This window comes from Manis pentadactyla, chromosome 3 (genome assembly GCF_030020395.1).
Source record: "Manis pentadactyla isolate mManPen7 chromosome 3, mManPen7.hap1, whole genome shotgun sequence".
Lineage (NCBI taxonomy): Eukaryota > Metazoa > Chordata > Mammalia > Pholidota > Manidae > Manis > Manis pentadactyla.
In genome coordinates, this window is record NC_080021.1 from 116,344,953 (window position 1) to 116,370,223 (window position 25,271).

The 25,271-nt window shown below is 41.3% G+C and overlaps 1 protein-coding gene across 19 annotated transcripts in view; it reads left to right on the plus strand.

The window, feature by feature from the left end:
* The window catches only part of SVIL (supervillin), a 232,971-nt gene that overhangs the window by 177,625 nt on the left and 30,075 nt on the right, over positions 1–25,271 (plus strand). For 12 of the 19 annotated variants that reach the window (XM_057498342.1, XM_057498343.1, XM_057498341.1 and 9 more), the window contains 8 exons: positions 5,032–5,161; positions 8,698–8,745; positions 9,278–9,355; positions 16,954–17,101; positions 20,445–20,534; positions 20,625–20,711; positions 22,030–22,207; positions 24,287–24,459. In XM_057498342.1, the coding sequence (XP_057354325.1) occupies positions 5,032–5,161; positions 8,698–8,745; positions 9,278–9,355; positions 16,954–17,101; positions 20,445–20,534; positions 20,625–20,711; positions 22,030–22,207; positions 24,287–24,459 (932 nt within the window). The remainder of the gene's footprint in view (positions 1–5,031; positions 5,162–8,697; positions 8,746–9,277; positions 9,356–16,953; positions 17,102–20,444; positions 20,535–20,624; positions 20,712–22,029; positions 22,208–24,286; positions 24,460–25,271) is intronic. The other 7 variants (XM_036912242.2, XM_036912245.2, XM_036912246.2 and 4 more) reach the window with 2 other exon arrangements.

The following is a 25,271-nucleotide window of genomic DNA, read 5'->3' on the forward strand; positions in this document are numbered from 1 at the left end:
CCAGAAGGAGGCGCTGCTACCCCATGTCGTACATGTAAACCAAGACTTAGAACATGGAGCAGCCTGGAAAGGACAGGAATCCCCAATGTAGTCCACTTTTAAGATTATGTGTGATGCTCAAGGAAACACATCTAAAAGCTCCTTTTCTTTTTTTTTCATCTCTCTGACACCTAGAATATCAAATTTGAACCATAACCAGCATCAAATTTAGGACACAATCTGCTTTTTCCACTGGATTAGTAAAATCGCTGTTTCATAACTACCTAAATATTTTGGGTTTAAATTCTCCCTGTTGGGTATTTTGCTGAAAAGCATTGTAAATCAAAAAAGTATTATGTTATATAGAGATAAAAACCTTTGATACCTCTTTAAAAGTGTATGAGGCTTTCAGAAATCTTACCTCCACAACTGCTGAAATAACTACATCTATGCTCTCAGATTTGGGAGAGAAGATTACTAGAAATGGCTAAAGGGCCATCCTTCCACTGGGAAATTGGTGACATGTAAGTCAGGACTTACTTGAACTCCCTGGAATGCTGACGGATCCACCTCATGCCTCTTGCCAGCCTGCAGAATTCTTCCTTAAAGGGGTCGGCAGAGGGCCCCCTGTTGTCCCCAAATAACCCTCAGCCCACCTGTCTACTCTTCAGCCAGCCGGAGGCTGTACCCATGCTTCCACAACAGACTTGAGGTCCTAACCTTGGAGCTGGGAGACTGCAGCCACCAGAGGGCCCCCAGACTTATGTAAGAATTGGGGAAAGCAGTGTCATTGCCTTTTGCTGGCTCCTTTTCTGATCTTTGATTTGTCCCCATTTAAATAACATATCAGATTACTCTTCCAGCCTGCAAACTACCCAAGACCAAGATCTGATATAAGAACAGATAAGTGCTGTTCAGCCTTATCTGAAATCTGTGTGGTGCCTGTGACTCTCTGAAATGAAGGGACATTTTTAAAGGGGGGAGAAAAAAATGTATTTAAGATCTGGGGCACATGGTTTGCCTGCCTGTATTTGACCCCACCTTGACTGGCATGAGCCTTCAGAACTTGCTCTAATCAAGTAGGATGCTCTCAGACCGGTCCTGCTGAACACAACTGTCTCAGGCAAGTATTCCTTGCTGGCAAAGTGGGTAGACATTACCCCAGGTAGCCCAGCAAGCACACATCATGATGACCCTGGGCCAGGCCTTGAGGTTAATAGGCTAACAAAGTGCCACTCACTAGGTTCTCAGCCTCAGATGAAACAGATGCCCTGGCTCTCAACATCACAGCCCTGCAAATGGCACTTGGACTTGGCAGATGTTGAAAGTGCTGACAACTGTTTGAATTGCATAGGCAGTAATTTATGTCATGTGTAGGACCAGACGTTTCGCTCTTTGGCCCTCACTTGTGCATGGTGGTCTGTGGTGAGTCAGGGGGGCCAGGAGATTTCAGGGGGTGGAATGCATTTGGAAAGGTCTCCTGATCTCCTCAGCTTGCTGAACACCCAATAGGAAATCTAAAGGGATAGGAATAAACACTTAGGTGTTGCTGCATGTTATTTTTAAGTCATCCACATCAGCACTCTGCATGCAGGCCAGGGCTGGGTCTGAGTACCATGTGGGCTCAACTGAAACACAGTCCTTCCATATTATTTTGGTTACTCTGTAGTCTTTGGAAACCCCTGATGATGACCCTGCAGACACATCCAGATGCAAGATTTCAGGTTCTTGGAATGGAGGAATTCTTTGAAGGCCATCCCAGGGGAGAAAAAAAAAAAGAAGAAAACCAGAATACTTAAAACATTAAGGCAAAAACCTATCTGGTCACCTAACATAATAACATAGCAAAACAAGCCATGCACTGGGAGCAGCCTGCCTGGGATGGAACCATATCTCCCTGCTCCACTGACATGCAGTGTGACCTCAGTCAACAAAATCCTTGGCTTGTGTGTGCACCCATGGCTAGTCTGTTACCCTGAGAACAAAAATATCCAGTTTCTCAGAGGTTGCCAGGCAGTTCAGCAGAGTATAAAGTGGACTGTAAAATGATTATAGATTCCAGAATTTGTTGTTTCTCTTAGACAGTTTTACATTCCTCAAAGCAGCCACCAAGGAAACCATATTATTATTTAATTATGTTGTCATTGCTCCAAACATTTGGCAGCTGCTTCTTTGAAGACACCTTCAAAGACTGTAGCACATTAAAAATGTGCTACATACAACTCATTAATCCCAATTTACATGGATAAATTTAAATTTTTTAAATTCCCAAATCATTTGGAATCCAATCTGATTAAAAATGTAGATGGCCAAGGTGAAAAACCTAGTGGTCTGGGTCAAAGGTGAAGTAGGAGACAGAAGCTGATTCTGAGGCCAGTTTGCAGGGAGAATATCCATGAGATGAAGGTCTCTCATCACGAGATGACGACTGGGAAGTACACCTTCATATGGGTGTGGAAGTACAGGTGTGCTTATTTTTGAAAATCGTATTTATAGATACTTTAAAACCTTTGAAATACTAATGGTCTCTTTTTTGTGATTTGATTTTACTAGATCATTTTTTGTCAGAATAAAACTGACTCAGAATAATTGGAGAAAAAAATAATCTTAGTCATTATATAGTCTGACATTCAGATGAAAACATAGCAATTTAGAATTTTTTTTTAAGTACATGAACTAGGTAGCCCTTCTAGCATGTTGAATATTGTCAAACATCATATATGATAGGATTTAGGACTAAGGGGGACTTAAATGGGGCCTGTCTTAGTAAGATTCTAATTTCCAGGATGGGTTTTCTCCCTTACCACCAATTCTCTGACATCAGCCAGGTGTCCTATAATTCAGCTCATTTCTGACATTGTCTACCTAGAGATGAGATCATAACAACAGATCCCACAGGCTCAATCCTGCAAGACTGCCCCAGAAGGTTGTCACCAGTGCTTGCGACCTACCACTCCAAAAGCCCCCACCTTGGGTTTGGGTTAATTTGCTAGAGTGGCTCACAGAACTCACAGGAACATTTTATCTCCTAGATCTCTAGCTAATTCTAAACATACATAACTAGGAACAGCCAGCTGGAAGAGATGCATAGAAGAAAGTATGGGGAAGAGTCCCAGAGCCTCCACGCCATCTCCAGGCTCGCCCCTTTTTCCAAACCTCCACGTGTCCACCAACCCAAGAGCTCTCTGAACCCTGTCCTTTTGTTATGGAGGCTTCATTATGTGGGCATGAGTGAGTTCAACTGTCTATGGCAATGATTTAATCAATCTCCAGCACCCCCCTTCCTTGCCCAGAGACCAGGGGTTGAGACTAAAAGTTCCAACCTCCAATCAAAAGGTTGGCTCTCCAGGCAACCTGCCCCTGCCCTTCAGTGCCTCCCAAAAGTTCCCTCCTTAATAGAACAAAGACAACTTTATCACTGTCATAGCTTACGAAATTCCAAGAGTTCTAGGATCTCTGTGCCAGTAAAGGGGACAAAAGCCAAGTATATATATTTTATTATAAATCACAGTATCACAGGTAGGTAAGGTGGCATTATACCAGTTTTATAGGATGGGGATTTGAGGTCTTATTGGCAGTCACATAGAGGAAAGAAAGGGGAGGAAAAGGAAGGATTGGCAGAGGGGATAAATGCAGAGTGCAGAGCTCCTGCCCTCTTTGGGGAGTACTTGTTTTCATGGCTTACTTCCCATTATTTGACTGAATTTATGAGTATAAGGCTTGTGCATACATTTGTAGGTGTAAATGGATTCTTATTTGAGTCCTGGAAAATTTTTCCTATTTGCTTAACAAAACTTTTATAACAGAGTATGATATATTTCATCCCATCTTTACTTTGACTATTTAGTGGCATCTGGAAACTTAGTTGAAAGATCCTTAGAAACTATCTTGTCCCGACCAGGCTACTTGGCCAGTGCTGGCTTAGTAGCCAAACCAAAACTGATATGCCACTTAAAAATACAATGGTTAAAGATGGGCATTAATGATATATAAAAGACCCAGCCCAGCAGGCTCAGCAGAGAAGGAAAGGGGTCTTATCGTTTTTTCTTCCCCAATCTTTAAATTATTTGAGTATTATTTCAGATGAGTTTGATGATCACCACTCTTTTGTCTTTTATCTTTCCCATGTTTGGCCAACTTAAATACCTAAGACTTCTTCATTCATTTAAGTTAACTGCCATAGCCTCACGCTCATGAAGAAAACCTTTCACAGATTATAACACCCCAGAAGCTTTCTATCAAGTCATCCATAGTTGAACCAGAGCAGGCTAGGTCAAAATCTCAGTTAATTAGGTTCTTTTTTTGTATGTAGCTTTCTTCATGAGGAAAGTTGAAGTAATAATTTTAAAGATGAGTTTGCAGAGAATAGTTTCTGTATTAATATAGATTGGGAAAACCAAGTGAATGTGGAGGAAAAGAACAAGGTTTAGATAAAGGAAGAGAAGTAGTCTTAAATATTGTCTTTTACCTTTGATTGAAGAGACTGTCAAATTTTTTATAGCTTTAAGTTTCTAAACCCATTTCTGCTGTATTTTCTGCAAATAAGCACGATCCAAGTTGCATTAAATGTTATTTTATTAAGTGACCAGAAGGGGTCACTAGAAGACATTTTTCTCTGGGATGATTACTTGTATCTCGTCGCTCTCAAGGGCAAAGAAAAACAGATTTATTCCTTTGGTAAAATGATAGTGCTTCTTATCAGGCAGGTCAGGTTTCAGCTTTGCATTTCAGTCAACTTTAAAATCTTTGGGGCCATCATAAGAAAAGGGACTCTGATGTTATGTTTCCAGACATGCTTTTTTTTTTTATTAAGATATCATTGATATACAGTCTTATGCCCAGGTTTCACATGAGCAACATTGTGGTTACTACATTCCCCCTATTATCAATGTTTCCAGACACTCTTAAGAATAAATTGAAACTCAAAAAGATTAATTTTAGGTAGCTGTGGTCATTTATTGGCCAAAGACATCTAACTTATCTAAATTATGGTTCTGTTACAAATAAGGGTTTGGTGCTGAATTCTTTTTGGTTGGCATGTTTTCCCCTTAGATTAGCACTGTTGAAGAAGAGCGGTGAGGAAGATTGGAAAAATAGACTTTCCAGAAAGCAGGAGTATGGCAAAGCGTCTGTCACTAGCAGCCTGCACATACAAGAAGTGGAACAGTCGCTCAAGAAGAAGGTAACATTTTCCATGTTAGGAAAAAACCATCTAACTAACATCATGCTTGGAAGTGCACCAAACAGGCAAGCATGCTAACTTAGCTAATTACCACTCTGTGACACGTTAGTGCTTTCTTGCCATTTGGGGACACACTTAAAGTCTGTCACACAGCAGCTGAAACTGATCAAAAAGGTAAAGTCTTAAGATGTTACAGAACTGGTAACAGAACTGAATACATAATGTATCAGCAAGCAAGTTTTTGAGTTTTGAAGTGTGTACTTTGGTTTAAAATCTTCAAATGAAGTCTGACCTTACAATGTTATTTACAGCCTTTATAATGAAAAACTTTAACTGACCATTAACAGTTTATTGCATATGAAATATGGACTTGAATGTCCTATGCTGAAATTTAAAGCTTAAGTGTATTAAGGGCATAATTGTGGTCAGCGAGCTTATTTCATAATTGTAGGCTTGTCTCACGATGAGCAGGTATTGCTTTTATTGAGCATGTACAACAAGATATGTTACAATTTAAATAAAATAAATTAGTAGTACATTGTTATCAATACTGGCAAGCATTTCATATGCAAAAGTTGATGAATTGTTAAATTACTAAGGTAGCAGTGACCAGCTTTTGATCAGTTAGTGCACACTTTCAAAGCTGATGGTGACTTTTCTGCTGCTTGGCTCTGTGGTTGCAGTGCCCATCTGGGCTGGAGGCAAGGTCCACAGCCACTGGTCAACTTCTAGGATCAATAGTCTTGCAACAAAAAAGAAAAACAAAAAAACACTTCCAACAGAATGAAGACCTGGATCCCTCTTAGTTCTAAAAGCATCTGTGGAAGGGAGAAATTATGAATGTGACCTTTTCACATTGTGAACCTTGCATAGAAAGGAGGTGTGCAGGCAGTACTGTGTGGCAGGAGTTTTGACTCTATTTTACATCTCTTTTTTGAGACATAAATGACATTAAAGATAACATGAAAGACATTTAATTCCCAATGTCTTGTAAAGTTCTCAAGTACCATTGAATATTAAAAAGCTTATGTGTGAAAACTGGATTTCAAGAATGATATCCAGAAATGCAAGAAAACCGGGTCCCTCAATTTATCCCCATGGCCCATAGACTTGATTTAAAAGGGTCTTTAAATCCTTGGTTCAAAAAATAACTTTAACACTTACCTCTTATTGGTCATTTTGGAGGAGCTGATAGTCCTGTATGGCCAGGTAATAATTAAAATAAAGTTATAGAGCACACACCTGGGCAGATTCCTCATGAGCAGTGGCATGAGATACTCAACCCCTTAGAAGGCTGAGGGATCATGTGAGCAGGGGAAACCTCCTGTGTGTGGAGGAGGAGGTCCAAACTGCCTCAAAACTTGGCAAAGGTTTTTGGAAGTCAAGAGATGGGAGGAGGTTACCACAGTTGCCCCTCGGGGGAACAACCCAGTCACTGGAAGGGAGGGGCTCAGAGCGTGGCTGGGGCATGAGTGTGGCATGACGTCTCCAGGCTAATGGACACCGCAGAGTCCACAGCGATAGTGAACTCGTTATTCCCCCTCTTCAGCAACCCAGTTCACTTTGGCCTGAGACAATAAGCACTTTGAACTTAAAATAAGCCAGATCTTTTTTAGGCTTTTTAACAGACATTGGCAATCTCAGGTTCTGCCGAGATCAGGTGGTTTTCACGTGGCCTTTGATAAGCCCTTGGCTTTATTTCTTCCCAAGGCTGGCACTGTATTTCAGTCACACTTCGGCTGTGCTCAGATGTGGTAGGCAAGGTGCCTTAAACTTGATCTGTCTTAAGATAGCCCCCAAACAGCTGAGAAGTGCTTGAGAAACACCACAGCTTGCTGGCTGGCTGGAATACTTCCCCAGAGGAGGAAGGGCATTCCTGACATGAGGCACCTGCAGATGAGGCTTGGCACATGCACTGGGACCCAGACATGCAGAGGGAGAGCAGCTTAGGAGCCAAGCTCTGGAACCTTCCATCTTTTCCACCAAGGGTGAAAGGGAGCTGGTTGTACAGTCAGGCCATCACTTCCTGCACAGTTTCTGAATTCATCAGCAGTACATATCCATGGTTACTACATATTTTACAGTTTGCCCTCCTCTTTTGTGTGTGGTAAGAACAGCTCCAATGAATTGTAGCCTTTGGAAATGCAGAGGAGGCAGGAAATTGAGATGGGACTCTGCATAAATCACTTCCACTGCCCCCTTCAAAACCCCTGCTGTCCAATAAAAATACAATGTGAGCCACATAAGTAATCTGAGACTGTCTAGGAGCCCCGATTAAAAAACTGAAAAAGGATGCCTTGATAATCTGTTAACTGTTTTGCTTCTCTCAAAGGTTTTGTCTCCACACACACAAAAATTAATGGTGCTCTAACCAGCATCTCATTTTGAATCCTAGATGGTAAGAAAATATTATTTTGGCCCATGAATAGACTTGGAGAACTCAGAGTTTTCCTTTCCCTCCTAAAAGATCAGTCCTCCTCTGAGAATACGGCACTTCACAGTTCCTTGCTTTCCAAATTTATCCCCCCCGAATCAGGACTGATGATTTGGACCTTAGATGGGAAGCTCCTCATTTACCTACCTGACTCAAATCTCCTGCGACACACAGTTTGGGTTTTTCCTCTCCCCTTTTTCTTCTTCTCTTCTTTGCCACCCTTCATCTCTCTCCTTTCTCCTGTTCTTCATTTAGTCTAGGGCATTGCTAACTTGCCTTTCACATTTTTTGCTTTTGTAACATATATAATTAGTTCTAAAGATGGTAAAGCCATTTGGTTTGTAGATTTGGCCTGGTCCACACCATGTGGAGTACGAGCACTAAAGCCTGATTGGTGGACAGTTTCTTCCAGAGTAACTCATGCCATCGAAAGAGAGAGAAATGAAGTGAAGCAGTTTTATAGAAGTCATTTGGCAGGAGTCTCTTGGCTGCAACTAAATTACAGTTATTTATTTTGACCAAATAGTTATTTGAAATTCCAACCCCATCTTGGCATATTTGACACTGAAGCATATTTAGCAACTCCCATGCCCTTTTGTTAGGATAATCATCTAGTGTATCAGACCTCTTCTAGGAAATAAAATCCTTTTATAGAGTTAGTGATTACAACGCAGCAGCTATGTCTGAGTCGAAGATTAGGATTTGATATCCAGCTGTGTTCAGTAGAATCAGGTCAGTGAATCAAGCTAAGATCCATGCCTTCCACCGAACAAGTCCTTGAAAATTCAAGGAAGGTGTATCTGCCACATTCATGTTCCAGTTGCCTGTTGTCATTGAACTTCCAAACCGCAGTTCAGGAGAAAGAACTCAATTTAAACAGCAAGGGGAGGAAAGAGAGAAAGCGTGCCAGTATGACCTCACCATTAAAGGCTGTCACCCTACGGGCGGGTGTGAGTTTGCTGGTGTTTGTACCACCTGGTGGTGTGAGCATGTGCATGCTTCTCACTGACCTAGGACAGAACACTTGGCAGTGCTGTGTCACCCAACCGCGACCCCGCTCTTCCGATGCTCTGCAATGTTTCCTATTTATTTTCACCTGTAGGAAGAAGGAGGACTTACAGATGATAGTGCCATTTCTAATCTGCTCTGGGTAAGCGTGCTCTGCACAGGCGTCCCCTCCACTGCAGCCAGAGTCATACCCACCATGTGTATTCTTGCCCTGAGTGTTCCCTTTTGGGCCCTATTTGGTTTCTTATCCCAAGGCGAGATGTCAGAGTGGAGAACTATCCACTCTGTTTCCTTAAATTATTCTTTTAAATCATCTAATGAAAACCCTTAAAGGCTTTAAAGAAGAGATTTTATGTCAAATGTTTAAACTGCCAATGAAAGTCATGGTTCCCTTCACTGTAACTAAGTATCTTTTACAAACTGCAGTGATCTTGCCATTAACTCATTTAATTACTGCATGGAACAGACTGGGCATATTTCCTGTGCTTGCGTGGATTTATTTTAGCATTCTGAAAAAGTAAACAAATAAAAAGGACTCCCTTGAACATAGAACTGAAATTGCAATGAGTAACTTAACATACTGTCAGAGAAATCGTTGTCTCTCCCCACCCCACCCCACCCCACTCTGATAAATCTTCTCTTTTCACTTCTAATCCTCTTGCTTTGCTCTATAGGAACCTGTATATGCTTCTACTTATTCTCCTGCTATACCTGCTGCCCATAAATACCTGTCTTTTGTATCTATTAATCAGGTGAGGAAAAGCCTACACGTGTTAAGCCTCATTGCAATTTCTGAGGGCGGGGAGGAACTTGTTTCCTTTGGGGAAGTAATTCCCCAAATATGTGTGCATATATGTGTCTGCATGTATGTGTATGTGGTGTGTGTGGAGGGTGTGTGTGTGTGTGTGTATGTCTTTGTGGGTGTCTGTGTGTCTGCTCGTCTGCACATGCGTGCTTGTGTATGTGTGTGGTGTGTGTGTCTGTGTTCGCAGGGATGGGTGCTTAATCAGTTCCCCATATATTTAGAGTCAGTCACACACATTGCATCCTTGGCTCAGACTATTATGTAGACCTGGTGGTGTAATTCACTCAGTCATGAAATTGGTTTAAGAGAAAAGCTTCCCCTTTTAATCTCCAAGCATTATATGCTAAGTTGAGTCAGGAGGCCAACCATTGGACCAGAGTGTTCCTTGCTCAGATCAGTACCGTGCTGTCTCGCTTAGCCTAATGAGGAAGCTGTGGAAGGAGCAGGGAGGAAGACGCAGTGACGGGGCGCCCATCCTGACAGGAGCTGGGTACAGCGGCCCTGCTGAAATGAGGACCCATACGCCTCCTGCCCTCAGCCTCATCCTCACTGGACCCCTGGGTACAACCCACACCTGGCCTGGGCTAAGGAACTCTATGGGTACATAATCCATGATTGTTTCAATGCTAAAAATATCAATGATGATTTTTGTTTCCCTCGGAACATCCTTAGTGTCAAAAGAGCTATGAAAAGTGACTGCATCACTTGGCTGTGAATCCCGGGCGCTCAACTCCCTCTGCTTTCTGGACTGGCTCAGACCCAGGCCTCTGTTTCCTCATCAGAACTGGGACTTTGTTACCCCTAAGGGGGCCTCTGAGTAAAACTGTCAGGACTGTACTGTTCCTTTAGGACTGGTAGTGACAAAACAGACCTTTGCATGAGAGGTGCAGCATTTCAAATATGGCATTGGCAGAGTGCTCCAGAGAGACGTGCACTGGGCCTGTCTTCATCTCTCACCTTCATGGTGGAATCCCCCCATTTCTCCTCCCTGAGGTGGCTGTTCTTGTATAATTAAGCACAATAAGCCTGTATAATTGTGGGACCCATGGTTCCTTTCCTCTGAAGTCAGGAATACTGGTCTGTGAGAGCCCAGCCCACTAGTGTGCACCCTAAAAAAGGCTGACATCTGGAGCAAACCCGTTCCAGCAAACCGTTTAGAGCTGGTGCTTCTAAAGAAGTCAAATTAAACTTTAAAAGAAAAGATGTATTATTAACTCTTAAAATGTAAATTATGTATATAATGTATATACTTACATGTGTATGTGTGTATATATATATATATATATATACACACACACACATATAGCTTTTATCAACTTTAGTTTTAGAACAGCTTTAGATCACAGAAAAATTTATCAGAAAGTACAGCAAGTTTCCACATACCTTCTCTCTCCATAGACATAACTTTCCACACTATGAACATCCTGCCCTAGAGTGGCATATTTGTTAAAATTAACAAGCCCCCAGCAGCTATAGTTTACAATGAGGTTCACTCTTGGTGTACATTCTCTGGATTTTGACAAATGTATGCATTTGTCATGTATCATTATAATATCATATAGAGTAGTTTCACTGCCTTTAAAATCCTGTGGGCTCTGTCTGTTCATTGCTCCCTCCCCCGAGTCCTTGACAGCCACCAATCTTTTTAGTATCTCCATAGGTAGTTCTGTCACTTCTAGGATGCCTTATAGTTGAAATCATGTAGTACGTAGCCTTTGAAGATTGGCTTCTTTCACTGAGTAATATGCGTTTAAGGTTTTTCCATGTTTTTTCATGACTTGATAGCTCCTTTCTTTTTACTGCTTACTAATTTTCCTTGTCTGGATGAACCACAGTTTATTTATCCATTTGCTTACTGAAGGGCATCTTGGTTGCTCCCAAGTTTCAGCAATTATGAATGAAGCTGCTGTAACCATCCATAGGTTTTTGTGTAGCTGTGTTTTCAACTCAAGTATCAAAGAACACAATTTCTGGATCAATAAGAGTATGTTTAGTTTTATAAGAAACTGCCAAACTGCCTCCCAAAGCATCTGTGGCAATTTGCATTCCCACCGGCAATGAAGGAGAGTTCCTGTTGCTCCACACCCTCACCAGTATTTGGTGGTGGTTTTAGATTTTTGCCTTTTCAGTAAGTGTGTAGTAATATCATATGTTTTAATTTGCATTTCCCTGATGACATGATGTTGAGCACCTTTTCATTTGTTTATTTGCCATCTGTTTATTTTCTTTGGTGAGATACCTGTTCAGATTTTTTGTGCATTTTTTAATTGGTTGTTTATTGTCTTACTGTTGAGTTTTAAGAGTTTTTGTATTTTGGATAATAATCCTTTATCAGATCAGTCTTTTGCAAATATTTTCTCTCAGTCTGTGTCTTGTCTTCTCATTCTCTTGACAGTATCTTTCACAGAGCAAAGGTTTTTAATTTCAGTGAAGTCCAGCATGTCATTTATTCCTTTCATGATCATGCCTTTTGTGTTGTATCTAAAAGGTCATCACTGAACTCAAGGTCATCTAGATTTTCTTCTATGTTATCTTCTACTAATTTTATAGTTTTGCACCTACACACTATCAGCATCCTGCCCTCGAGTGGTACATTCATTAAAATTAACAAGCCTACATTGACACACACACTCTTGTTTTCAAAAGTTTAGGTCTGTGAGCCATTTGGAGTTAATTTTTGTGAAGGGTGTAAAATCTGTGTCTAGATTCTTTTTTTTTTTCTTCTTTGTATGTGGCTATCCAGTTATTTCAGCACCATTTGTTACACAAATTATCTTTTCTCCACTATATTGCCTTTGCTCCTTTCAAACATCAGTTGAATGTATTTGTGTAGGAATATTTCTGGGCTCTCTGTTCACTTGATCTGTTTTTTTACTACTACCATACTACCTTGATTACTGTAGACTTTAGAGTAAGTCTTAAGGTTGGATGGTATCCGTCTTCCAACTTTGTTCTCCTTCAGTATTGTGCTGGCAATCTGGGTCTTTTGTCTTTCCATATAAACCTTAGAATAAGTTCATCAACATTCACAAAAATCACTTGCTGGGTATTTGATCGTAATTGCACCAAATCTATAGATCAAGTTGGAAAGAACTGACATCTTGACAATATTACATCTCCCAATACATGAACATGGAAATATCTATCTATATATTTCTAAGTTTAAAGAAAAATAACATTTATCAGAGACAATCTATGTTTAATCCCTTCAAAAATAAAATGTCTTAACAATTCTATATTTTTACTTCTTGACAATTTTCCCAGATAAGTATTTTAGAAGCCACTATGTACCTCCAGCTCATCAGTGTTCTTAAAGACTCCTTTCCTCCATCAGTTCTGGTATCAGTATTCAGCAGTGCAGAGGTTCAGAGAAAATAGAGCATCTAAACAGCACACAAGCTGTCTAAATTGACCGTTTGTCTCACTGTCAGACTTTGATGCACATTTTCTTCTTCCTCATGTGCCTCAGGGCTGCAGCAGAGTAAGATTTCTCTTTATTCCTCTCCCTTCAGTTTAGTTGCTGGTAGATAGTGACAAGACCTGATTATGGTTACTTTGAGGTATGAGCCAAGTTGAGACCATTCTTTATGTTTTTTTTTTTGTTTAGGCCATTTGAGTCTGCCTGTGCTGATATGGACAGAAATCACCTATGGAGGGAGCAAATCTCATTTATTTACCTGTGCACCCAATTCTTAATGGTGATGGCATTACTGAAAACTGTGTAGTACTGAACAGTCACTTCACCTTATTTCTATTACTGTACACATGCCTTTATCATTTCTCCCTATAATTCTGTTCAAGTAGATGGGAATAAGACAAATATTTAAAAGCTAGATCACAATGTTTTCTATCCATAAAACTCTCCAGTTATGGAAGAGTTTTACCCATAAATCTACATTAATCCCAGTAATACATGTTAGTTCTTCTCTGTCTTATTGTATCACCTCCATGTATCAGAAACATTTAGTGAGATTCACTTTGTGAATTCTAAGTAGGTATTTAGAGGCAAACCCATCAGTAACAATGGGGTAACCTGGGAACATTCTTGTAGATTGATTCTTTGCACAATTTCAAGCTGTGTCCTACCAAGACTCTATCCCACCCTAAGACCTATCTTTGTCTCAACTGTTTCACTGCCTTCTATACATGTGTGAGAGCACACGCACATGCACACATACACACTCTCACACACACTCTTGTTCCCATCCCTCCCCCACTTCACCTTTGCACCATGTTCATGGGATCTGCACATGAAAGGAGAGATTTACTAAGGCTTCTCTTCATGTCCTCCTCAACTCTTTTACTCTTCCAGTCAGTCCTAAACATCATCAGCTAAACCTTGATAAACCTTCTCTGAATGGGGCTAGAAAAGCTTAAAAAGGAAAGAGAAGAATATAATGTTTTAAGCTAAAAAAAAGTAAATGGACAAAAATGTCCATCTTACTTGTTTTCACATTCTGAGTTCTAGAATTTAATAGGAACGTATGATAAATTAATTTTCTCAAGTGAATAAAAAAGTTGTATACGTTACACCACTATAGATCTATCTAAAGTGAGGAGGAATTAGGGGGTCCTAAACCAAACCCACTTAGTAGCAATAAAGGTGAAACTTACAGAGAAGCAAAAACCTTTATGTTTAATGTGCTTTAGAGTGAATAAAAATATACTCCTCCTTAACTTAGATCTGGCAACTCCTGGAAGCCTTAAATCCTAAAACAGCTGTATAATTACAGAGCTTATATCCACCCCATTCTTGCAAGAGCTCTAGGGGACTCAGTGAAATTAGGGAAATGGAATTGTTGATTCAAGGATGTCATTTTTCTGAGTCATTAACCACAGCCCACCACACCCAGGATGCTGGAAATGTTTTTGAGTTCACCATTGAATTAATGATGTCTGGATCTTCAGAGCAGCAAATGTCCCTGGCGCTTTATATGTTTTTTTCAAATACCTTAAGTCAAGTGCCATACTGATTTGATTAAAATTGACTCCTGAAACTTCATTTCAAAGAAGACTTTTGAATTTTGATGAGGTCTTCCTGGCAAGTCAACCTCATAGATTATTTAATGTGGATATATGATTCAGAGTAACTTGGAATTAGAGTCATCTCACCAATCATGAGTGGGAAAGTTAAGGAAAAGGGTTTTTAATTTTGATAATTTTTTAATTTGATAAAATTTAAAACAAAAATTGTCATAACAGACAGGGCACTCTCATATACCCTTCACCAGATCCACCAATTGTTGGCATCCTCTCCTCTCTCCTTTCCTCCTTCAAACCACTACCCCATTACTGACTCTCCCTTTCTCCTTGTGTGTATGTACACACATTTCATGCCGCTCTAACAATACCAATGACTGGGTGGCTTATAAACAACAGAAGTGTAGTTCTCACAGTTGTGGAGGCTAGAAGTCAAGATGAAGACACCAGTAATTCAGTGCCTGGTAAGAGCCAGCTCCTTGTTCTTAGATAAACATCTTGCTGTCCTCACCTCGTGGAATGGGCAAGGGAGCTCTCTGGGGTCTCTGATAAGGGCATAATCCTATTCATGAGGGCTCCACCCTCAGAACCTAAGCACCTCCCCAAAGCCCCCACCTCATAATACATCATATTAAGGATTAGGTTTCAACATATAAGTGTTGGGGACACTAAAACATTGAGTTATAGTACACTTCAATAACCACAGTACAGTGATCAAGATGAGGAAATTTGACCACTTATATCCACAATCCACATTCTAACTGTGTCAGTGTCCCCCACCAATATCCCTTTGGCCCCCACCCCATCTAGATCCAAGCCAGGATTATGCTTAGCATTTAGTTGTCATGTCTCTTTGGGGAAGGGCTTTTTTAGCCTAATTTAAATTATCAACGATCTCAAAATCAGTTCTGGCTGTAATTTCTCTGCAGATGAATTCTGTAAAAAGAAGATTCATGTATTAGATGATAAAGAAGTGTATGTTTATGGCTTACCCCAAATTTGACCATTGCAGATGTGGTTTAATGCATGTCTTTCCTGGAAGGGAAGGAAAGACTTCTGCCCTATATCACCCTCCACATTCGAGGGCTTGAAGAGCCGTGCTGATCTCCACTTTCTTCCTGCATTAATCTGGAAGTTATTTCCTGCTGATCAGTAAGGGAAGCTAATTTGCCATAAGTGGGTTGAACAGCTGTGGAGGGAGAGAATGACTGGGTCCCCTAGGATGTGTCTCCCTTTGGGCCTCTCCTGGTCCTACCACTGTGTCAGTGGAAGACCTTAGATCACTTTCATCTTTGAGTTCTTATTCAAGGAAAACTTCCTTATGAGGGAAGAGGAGCTGGGGAAACTAAGCCGTTAAGGAGAGCTCATCCATAGTTTGAATAAAACACCCTAGTGCATTCCTCAGGTCTTAGAAAATACTGGGGCTTAAAGCAAAACCACACACCCAGGAGGCCACTGCCCCCTTTGGAGCCACTTTGGTGGGAGCTACCTTTGGGTGAGCAGCGAGGGCAGCTCTGTCTGCTCTGGGCAGGATGCCTTTCCTCTCTTCCTTCCTCAGCATTTCCCCTCACAGCTCCTCTGCCCTGCTTCTTGCCCTGTCCCATGTCCCCCAACAGTGAGGGACTTTATAGTGAAAGAACTGGTGGCATGAAGGAGGGAAAGCAAACTCTCCTATGTTTGAGGACTTTCTGCCCCTGATGCCACCCTCTGCCATCCTCCACTCTCTACCAACTCTGCTGCCCTGAGTGCCTGACCCCTGCCCTCTGCCTCCTTTCTGTCCCTTCTCATTTCCTGGCCTCCATATGTCCCCCTCTGGCTGCTTCCCTATAGACCAAATGAGTGTCATAGTGGCTTAGAAATTGAAGAGGCAGAACCCCAATCAGAAAGTCTTGAAAGCCATGTTTAGGTTAGAAGTGTCACTATATACATACGTTGTGAGTGTAGCACAATCCATCCTCAATGTCAGATGTATCATGACTTACAAGTCACATCTATGGGCTGACCTGGTGGCCTAATTGCCTGTATAATGTAGTTGCTATAGGAAAAAAGCATGCTGAGCTCCAAAAAACCTCCTTGTAACACAACCTATTCCTAATCAGCTGTCCCTATTTTATGACTGAGCGTGTTCCTTGTGAACCTAAGTGGGTTAAGATTTTCTAGATCGACTGCGTTCTTGCTGAGCATATATGGATAAAATTTCCTAATCAACCAAGTTTAACTAGCCTGGTAAAACAGAGCAACTCTGAAACGCTGTGAAATTCAAGGCATGAAGACACTCTATTTTTGTTTATTTTCACAAAGTATCGTTCTGGTATTGCAGAGTTCTGAATAAATAAATTTGAAAACTTCAAAGTTTTAACCTAAAATTCCAGTGTTGTTTCTGGTGATCTGTAACCCGAGCTGGAAGTAAGGAAGCCAAACCTAGTTCGGACAGAGCAGGTGTGGACATTTTTGGACACAGTTGTCCTCCTCCGCTTGCTTTTCGGCTCAGGAAATGCTACATATGGAAAATTTACCTCTGTCACTTCCCTCTCCTGTTTTCACCGTGGTGCACTTTATAAACAGCGGGTCACGGAAAGTCGAGAGAGCCAAATGAGTATCGAAGAGAGGAAGCATCTCATCACCGGGAGAGAGGAAGCATGGAAGGCAAAAGGCAAAGGAGCGGCCAACGATTCCACCCAGTTCACTGTGGCCGGCAGAATGGTGAAGAAAGGTGAGCGCGCATGTGCGCGGGGGCGTGCACGTGTGAGCATGCGCACACGTGTGGGCACGGACGCTCCTCGCCGGTGCACGGGAAGGTGATGTGAGTTAGCTCAGTTTGAAAAGTCTAGCCATGGTCCATTTAGTTTTTACTCTTTCTGAAGTTGTATAAATGCTTTGGGGCAGGTTTTATGAGATGCTCCTACCGAAAACCTTCAGGTCCCAAATAGCGCTCTTCAGTGCAAAAAGCATAATTCCATCGCCACGTTTCAGAATTTAGCCATTTAGAAATTAAGCACAGGTTTCAAAAGCAGTTGCAAATCAGCTAAGAAATCTTAGTCCTTTCCCATAATTCCTTTTAAATTATTCTTGCTGTCTGGTAATTAGGTAACGCAAACAAGCCTTTCTCAGTGAAGATAGAGTTTATCTCTTCTCCCTTTTAGGATAATTCTGAGGTTCCTTTCCATCAAACCGAATTCTCTGGCTTACAGAGCCCTATGTCTGAAAGTGTTTTAATAGATGTCAAAAAATGTATCCATTTCCAAGGAAGTGGGATTGTCCTGCGGACGGTCATGTCTCTGCAGCTGAGCTCTTGGCACTGATTTGAAACTGGTGTTCAAAGATTTATGAAATTAGGTGATGTTTGTCATGTGATGAGTAAAGTCACCAGAGAGCTTCGAGGCTCCGTATCCTGTAGGAAATGGTTAAAATGTGGGGTCCCTTTTATATGCACATACTTTCATTTTATAAATTATTATTTAAAAGCAAAGGTCCTAACATAGTGATAAAAGTGTTCACATTCACTTAGAGTTGACTTATATTGTCATTAGCTTCCGAGACTTATGTTTCCCTCTCAAAACTTTTTGGGATCCTTACCCCATAAATAGTGCCTAACTCATTGTGGGCTCATAATAAATATTTGCAGAAGGAAAAGAGGAAGGGAGGGGAAGCCCTGGAATTGTGATTAATTCAAATCTTGGTAGAAGAAAACAAGATCATTTACTCTCACAGAATGAGGTAGTATTTGTTTAGCCACCACATCACTGAACTGTATAATCTGATGAAACAACTCTAGCGTAAGCCCTGTATTAATAAAAGCACGCCCTGAGGCCCACGGTGATCAAGAAGAGCTCAAGCGGAGAACTTGAACTAGAGCTCAAATCTTCCAATTTCTGGCCTAGACTTTTATCCTGATGACATTTTACTTTGATTTATTTTTCTCTTCTTCCATCTTAAAAATCATAATTTACTTGTAAGGGGGCCCTTACTACCAGGTACCATTGCCCTTGTCCACAGCGATGTCAGAGGAAGTAGACTTGGTCTTTTGCAGGTTTGGAGAGCAAGGTCAGAGAATTTCCTGTCCCTTGGTGGGTTTGCATTCACATCTTACTCAGGAAATAATTTTCTTGTACTTTTAATCTGATGAAAAAACTGAACCCTATTTTTCTAATATTTTTACCATCTACTCAGTTACATGTTTCACTTGAGCCATTGGCTCTTTTTGACGTGCAGTAATGTGGCCCAGTGTGCTATAGTCACTACAGAATAAAATAGCCCGTGAAATATCCCCTACACTACAGCTGCAGACTCCCCATCTCATCAGGATACTGCTTATCTGCTAATTGCCAAGAGGTATACTGTACCCTGGGTTTCATTCCATCACCCCAGAAACTTCTGTTTGCCCCTAGCCTCCCTAAGTCTTTCTCCCTTACTGACATTCCTAGATTCTACATAACGATGAGTACTCCACAGGTTTCTGTAACATCCTAGGATTCTCCTGAAAAGTATTCCAAGCATGCCTTTGAATAAGAGAGATGTGAAAATGTCCCCCCCAGAAAGAGCAGGTGACTGGTTATTGCAGGTGGAATTCATTGAAAAGAAGTCTGGGGAGTGCTTTGTTTTGTTTTAACACGGTGTAATTTAAACCTTTATGCCCCTGCCCCATTGCAGAAAATCCTTATTTATAGCTGGGAAAGAGGTCCCACCTTTGGGAGCTCTGGGGCATGCTGCAGCCTGAATGGGCAGCAGGGGGCGCCCTGACAGAATGGAGGGCCAGGTTGGTTACCTTGAGTACTGCCTGTTTATTAGCCTCAAGTTAATGAATGACCTTTGTGCTAATGAACTCTTCCCATGTCTCTTCTTGCATCCTTTTAGTAATGATTTACTGCCCCAGCCTGTGACACCAACTTTTATTTATCTTCATTATCTTTCAAAAAAGTTTACTTCTCGCTGATATAGCGGTCTGGTGATTGAAATAAATATTTAAAATTTTATGGACCTCATTAAGCAAAAATATATGTACATATTGAGAAGTACTTCCAGAATAGCACCTGAAACTTAAGTTTTAAATTACCTTTCTATATTTTTCCTTAAAATTTTTTATGCTATAATACATCCCTCTCCAGCTCATGAGAGGAAAGAGCAGAGCAATTCATTTATTTTTCCTTGTACGTGAGGTGATTTACTCTGGACAACAATATTCTCTGGGTGTTGTTTGGATTTTTTTTGAGGGTTGCTTAAAGTGGTGATGTCATTGTTAAGGTTTTTTGCTCTATCCAGTGCATTCTTTTTGCTGGTATTCCTTTCTTTCCCTGTCATGTCCTGTACCATTTCTCCTTTAAAGATTCCCCACCTGGCTTCTCAATAAATATATGTGAAAGCAGATCGCTACTTCCCAGGAACACTTGGGATAGATACAACCCTCCAACAATCAGAAATCAACTTAAACATATACTCCTCTGTGTCTTCCTTCTTAAAGGTTAGCACTCCTTGGCTTATTGATCAATAAAGACACACTCTGAAGTGATGCCCCCAAAAGCCATACTGTCCCTACCTCACCACAGCCTGCAAGAAAATTCCAGTGCTGGGGGCCACTTGCCAAATAGCATAACACAGCCCATTCTCTACTTCCTCTGTGGGAGACGGTGCAAATACACTTCCTCTTCAACTACATTCACCACCCCAAAAAGCCTTGTGAACTTACATCTCCGTTTGTTCAAATATACTCTGATTGCCTTATGTTCTCCTATTCAGATGATCTACATGCTATGGACATAGTTTCCCACATCTTCACTGTTCACTTTGGAATGACAGCTTGTCAGCTACTACGATCCTTACAAACCATAAAATTCTGTCTAACCTGCAGTTGTCCCACCTAGTCATGGTACCTGCCAAATGTACACGTGGGTGTGCACATGCATGTGTGTAAATTCTGTAAGTTGTAACATCTATATTGGGACCAACAGACATCCATCAGAGTCCTGGGAATTTCCAGAAACAATCCTGACAGTGATCCAGAAAAGATTCCAGAAATTTCCAGAAAGCAAATACTGAATAGTTCCTTGTTGGCTCTGCAGGTCTGGCATCACCCACAGCCATAACTCCAGTAGCGTCCCCTCTTGGCAGTAAAGCAAGAGGCACGACACCAGTTTCCAAACCCCTGGAAGGTAAGTCTCCCAGGCGCCTGATAAACCCCTGGTCTGCGATCACTGTGCTCCTCTGTGACACTCTCTCACTGATTGTTTCTATCTGCCTAGATATCGAAGCCAGACCAGACATGCAATTAGAATCAGACCTGAAGTTGGACAGGCTGGAAACCTTTCTAAGAAGGCTGAATAACAAAGGTACTAAACAGAAGCCAGAGGGAAGCTTCTGTTTATATGCTCTTTCTGGCACATGGTGATTCGTATTTCAATGAGTAGCTAAGAAAACCTTGCTTCTCTCTCAAAATCTCTAAATCCCAATTCTGATTGCTTTTCCTCAGCTAAATTGTCTTCTTTCTGTTTGACTTCACCAATTCATACCGTAGGCATTGTCTTTGCTACTATCATTTACAAAATGAAGTTTTAGGTCAAGACTGGATTATCAAGCTCTGATTCACTTGATAATGTATTAAATTAGGGACCCCCAACCAAGTAACATTTATTCCTGAATCTGAGCCCTTGGGATGTCATCCAATCAGGATTGTGAACTCAGTAATTTTGCTGTTATACCTGAAAGAAGATTATTATATTTAAACAAAATCAACATTATCTTGGGCCTGGTGAACTTTAAATGATATATATAAATTTCCAATAAGGTGGCAACTGGTATTATATCTTACAATCAAAATGATTTGTAAGAGAAAATTCTAATGAATAAGCATTGAAATAAATATTTCAATACAAAAGCCAATAAAGTATACAAAATAAAAGAATAATGTGCAGAAATAGCCTCTTCTCTTAATAAAAATGTCTAGTACTTGAAATGTATCAAATACTAAGTGCTGGGAGCCCTTACTATTGACAGTGAGCCCCAGCAGGTTGAAAATAATACAGACAGCCATTTTAAACCAGAAATATAAAAGGGTAATAGAATAACCAAACTGGCAAGACAAGGAATTCAAACAATTGAAAGTTCATTAAATACAGTAATCCAGCCCACAAGTTGCTAAATGAATCCAGTTCTCCACCTCTTTTGTAAATAAAGTTTTATTGGAAACACAGTCCTGCCTAATGTATCACCAATAGTTGTTTTTGCACTGCAACAGCAGAGTTGCCTAGTGGCAATACAGGCCATGTAGACTCCCATACAAAGCTTAAAATATTTACCATGTGGCCCTTTGCAGAAAGTTTTCACAGGCCCTGAATGGAACTAGGGTGGGGCTAGTTCTGCTTCTCATAGCAAAAGGAACCAGTTCAGAAATGCTTAGTGGTCCTGCATGCAGCAAGGTTAGCCTCCCTCCATCCTACCACTTCCCGGTGCAGACTTTGCTCAGACAGGAGGTCCTTTCATGAGAATTCAGGTGAGGCCCAGGAAGCATCCCCAGAACCCTGGACATCACTGTCATGTTTCCTCCAGTCCTGGAACTTAGGGGGGAAATGATTTTTCATGTTCTATGAGATGTAGTTGGAGTCAAGTTTTCATAGAAATTTTTTCATGTATTTGCTTGTTTGTTCATAGTTGGTGGAATGCAAGAAACAGTCCTCACTGTCACCGGTAAATCTGTTAAAGAGGTGATGAAGTTGGACGATGACGAGACCTTTGCAAAATTTTACCGCAGCATGGATTATACTGTACCCAGAAGCCCTGTGGAGCTAGATGAGGACTTTGATGTACTTTTCGATCCTTATGCCCCCAAGTGAGTTATTTCAGTTCCCATTTTTCATCCACTGAGCACAGATCCCTTCATCAGGCTCTGCATACACTTTCATAAGATCTTCTCTGTTACCTTCTTCTGCGATAGAACTTCATCACAGCCAAGCTTTACCCTCAAGAGCCAGACAGGCAGTGCTGTGGGGTATATAAAACATTATGCCCCATGACAAGTGTGCATTCAGGCAGAATCTTGCATACACAGCATGTGTCACAGATGTCTGCCCTGTTCCAAAAATAATGTCACCAGATTTTCACAAAACTCGAATGTTGTTTTGCAGATTTTTAGATTTAACATTATTTAGCAGAGATTTCTTTACCTGCCTTTCAATTCACATATTGAATTCTTACTCAGAACTTTGAAAAATGTTTGGCTCACCTGGCCTTAAATTAATACAACCAGCTAGAAAATCAGTAAGGCATGTAACTTAACTTACAATCACATATAAAATCAACAGATGAAGGTTTTCTCAGCAAGGTTCAAGGGTCTCTCCTCACACAGGAACACCACCAAACCACCTAAGAAAAGTGATGTGATACTAGAATTCCTTTGGTTGCAAGTGCCAAACAGAAATCCCTGTCAGACTTCAGCAAAAGGAAGATGGGGAGGGATTTACAGGTTCACTCACTGAAGGGGCAGGTGTGAGCTCAGGTTCTAGGGGCTGGTCGGAATGAGGCCTCCCTCACGCCAGTTTTCCTCAGTCATACTGTCACCATGTGGTGGAAGATGGCCACCGCTAGCTCTGATTTTTCATCTGAAGTACTTGGCCACTCAGCAGAGGTGGCTCCTCTATCAAGTAGCCCAGCAGAAGACCCAGGCTTGACTTTCTAGGGTCTAAGCTCAGCCCTGAAGCAATCACTGTCACCAAGGGGATGGAAAATGCTGAGTGGCCAGAGCCCGGGTTTGGATCAGACAGTGGAGGGCGGGGGGTCCTGCAAAGGAAAGCCAAGGCACTGCTACCAGATTCCGGGGGGAATATGCTGGGCAACTATGAACCATATGTGTCTATTTCCCACAAATTTCTCAGAGTGACAGTCTCTTCGAGAAGTCTGTGTGGTTCATTATAAAGTTTTCCTTAAGCCGCTCATGATACTTTTTTTTTGCATATTCAAGTTTGTTCAGTTTTTTCCAATTTGTTGTCAAAAAAATGAACAATTTGCCATTTCCCAGCCTTTAAATGGTATTTTGGGTATTTGCATACATGGTTATTTAACCATTTCTCAACCTTCTCCCAACTCAAATGTCATTATTTAAATCATTACATATAAACACATACATGTACGTACACACACACAGAGGACAATGTTACATGTAAAGACAGACTTTCAGGCACAGAGACCCATGCAGCTGGGAGTTGAGAGCAGCTGCTGGAGTCTCTTGGTAAATCATGGGACTGGGTGTGCCCACCTCCCCAGTGGTTCTCTGCCTCCAAGTTGTGTGACTATATGGTGGTCATAGTTGGTTTTATGAGCCTATTTTATTTCAATATAGTCTTCAAAATAGTGGTTATTTTTCAGAGGTGGAAATGGGTTGAGAGGAGGTCAGTTATGGGAGAGTTGGTGGGAGCTGAAAACGTTATATAAGCAAAGGTTAGTCTGGAGGAAAGGATTAAATCGAGAAGCAGTGGCTGGCTCTAAATTCTTGAAGGGCTTGATAGTGGCAAAAGTAGATTTGTGCATTATTTCAATAGAATTAGGATGGGTGCTTGGGTGTGATTAGGATGGAGAAGAACTCCCTGCCCTCAGAGCTTTCTGGTAGAGGAACGAGCTGCCCCACTGGGACTAGGTGCACCTCCATACAGAGACCAAGGGGTGTGTGCTGTGAATAGGGGCTTCTGGGATTGGCTGGGATCTTGAACTAAATGGGCTTCAATTTCCCATCTCCAAGATTCTTTGACTCCATGTGAGGGGATGGTGCATAGAAGGACATGTAAGATTGATAATAAAATCTGCTGAAAGCCCATCAAGTAAAATGGTGTAGCCCACCACTTCAGGTCAGAGCCCTGCCTGTGACCGGGTGTGGAGGACACTGCAGACCAACCTTCAGCTCTGCTTTGCTTCTCAGGCTGACATCCTCTGTGGCCGAGCACAAGCGATCAGTCAGGCCCAAGCGCCGGGTCCAGGCTTCCAAAAACCCCCTGAAAATGCTGGCAGCAAGAGAGGACCTCCTTCAGGAATACACTGAGCAGAGATTAAACGTTGCCTTCATGGAGTCAAAGCGTATGAAAGTTGAAAAGAGTGAGTATCTGGAACTACCACCCTGTTTCTGTGCTTGGGACCTGAGATTAGGTGATTTTAACCATCTCCTTTTTCTGCCTTCAAAGGCTAATAATGCTGCTCAAAAGACATGCATCAAACAAAAATGACTATGTTTGCACACACACACGCCCACCTGCCTGGAATTTAAAGGCTTTTCACAGAAATTCTTATAGCGTGGAGCATTTGTTCACTTGGTTAATTCAAATTATCCTGTATTACTGAGTTTTAAGAAGTCAGAGAAGAAGGATGTTTCTAGGCTACAAATTGTAATTCAACATATTTTCAGCTCTGTAGAGCCCACCATGTTAATTCTCTACTTAATCTTATCCAAGAGAAAATCATTTGATCTCTCATGAGAAAAATGTCCCAAATCACTGCTTTCATAACCCTACATGTTTATGTTAATGCAAAAACCAGTGCTTTCCAAATTGTTTTCAACAGCAGCCTCAGGACCCTCAGAGTTGGGATGTGGGATGGGTAGAGTGGGGGCCCCTGGGGTGGAGGCAGTGAATGGATAGACAGGAGGAAGACCTCATGCTCTGTCCCAGGCTAAGCTGGGGTCCCATAGTTCTGAAACAGTGGTTTTCTTGGTGGAGGTAATGACAGGCATAATCATGCTATTTTGAACATTCTTGCTGTAATTTTTATTTTCCTAATGTACTCATAAACCTACTTCCTAAAGTTTTTCTTAGACATGTAGTATTTAGGTGAAGTTGTTGAAATTTTTCATTATAACTGGTTTACTAAGGAGAAGTATATGTCAGAGTTGCTATGCCATATGAATTGTCAAA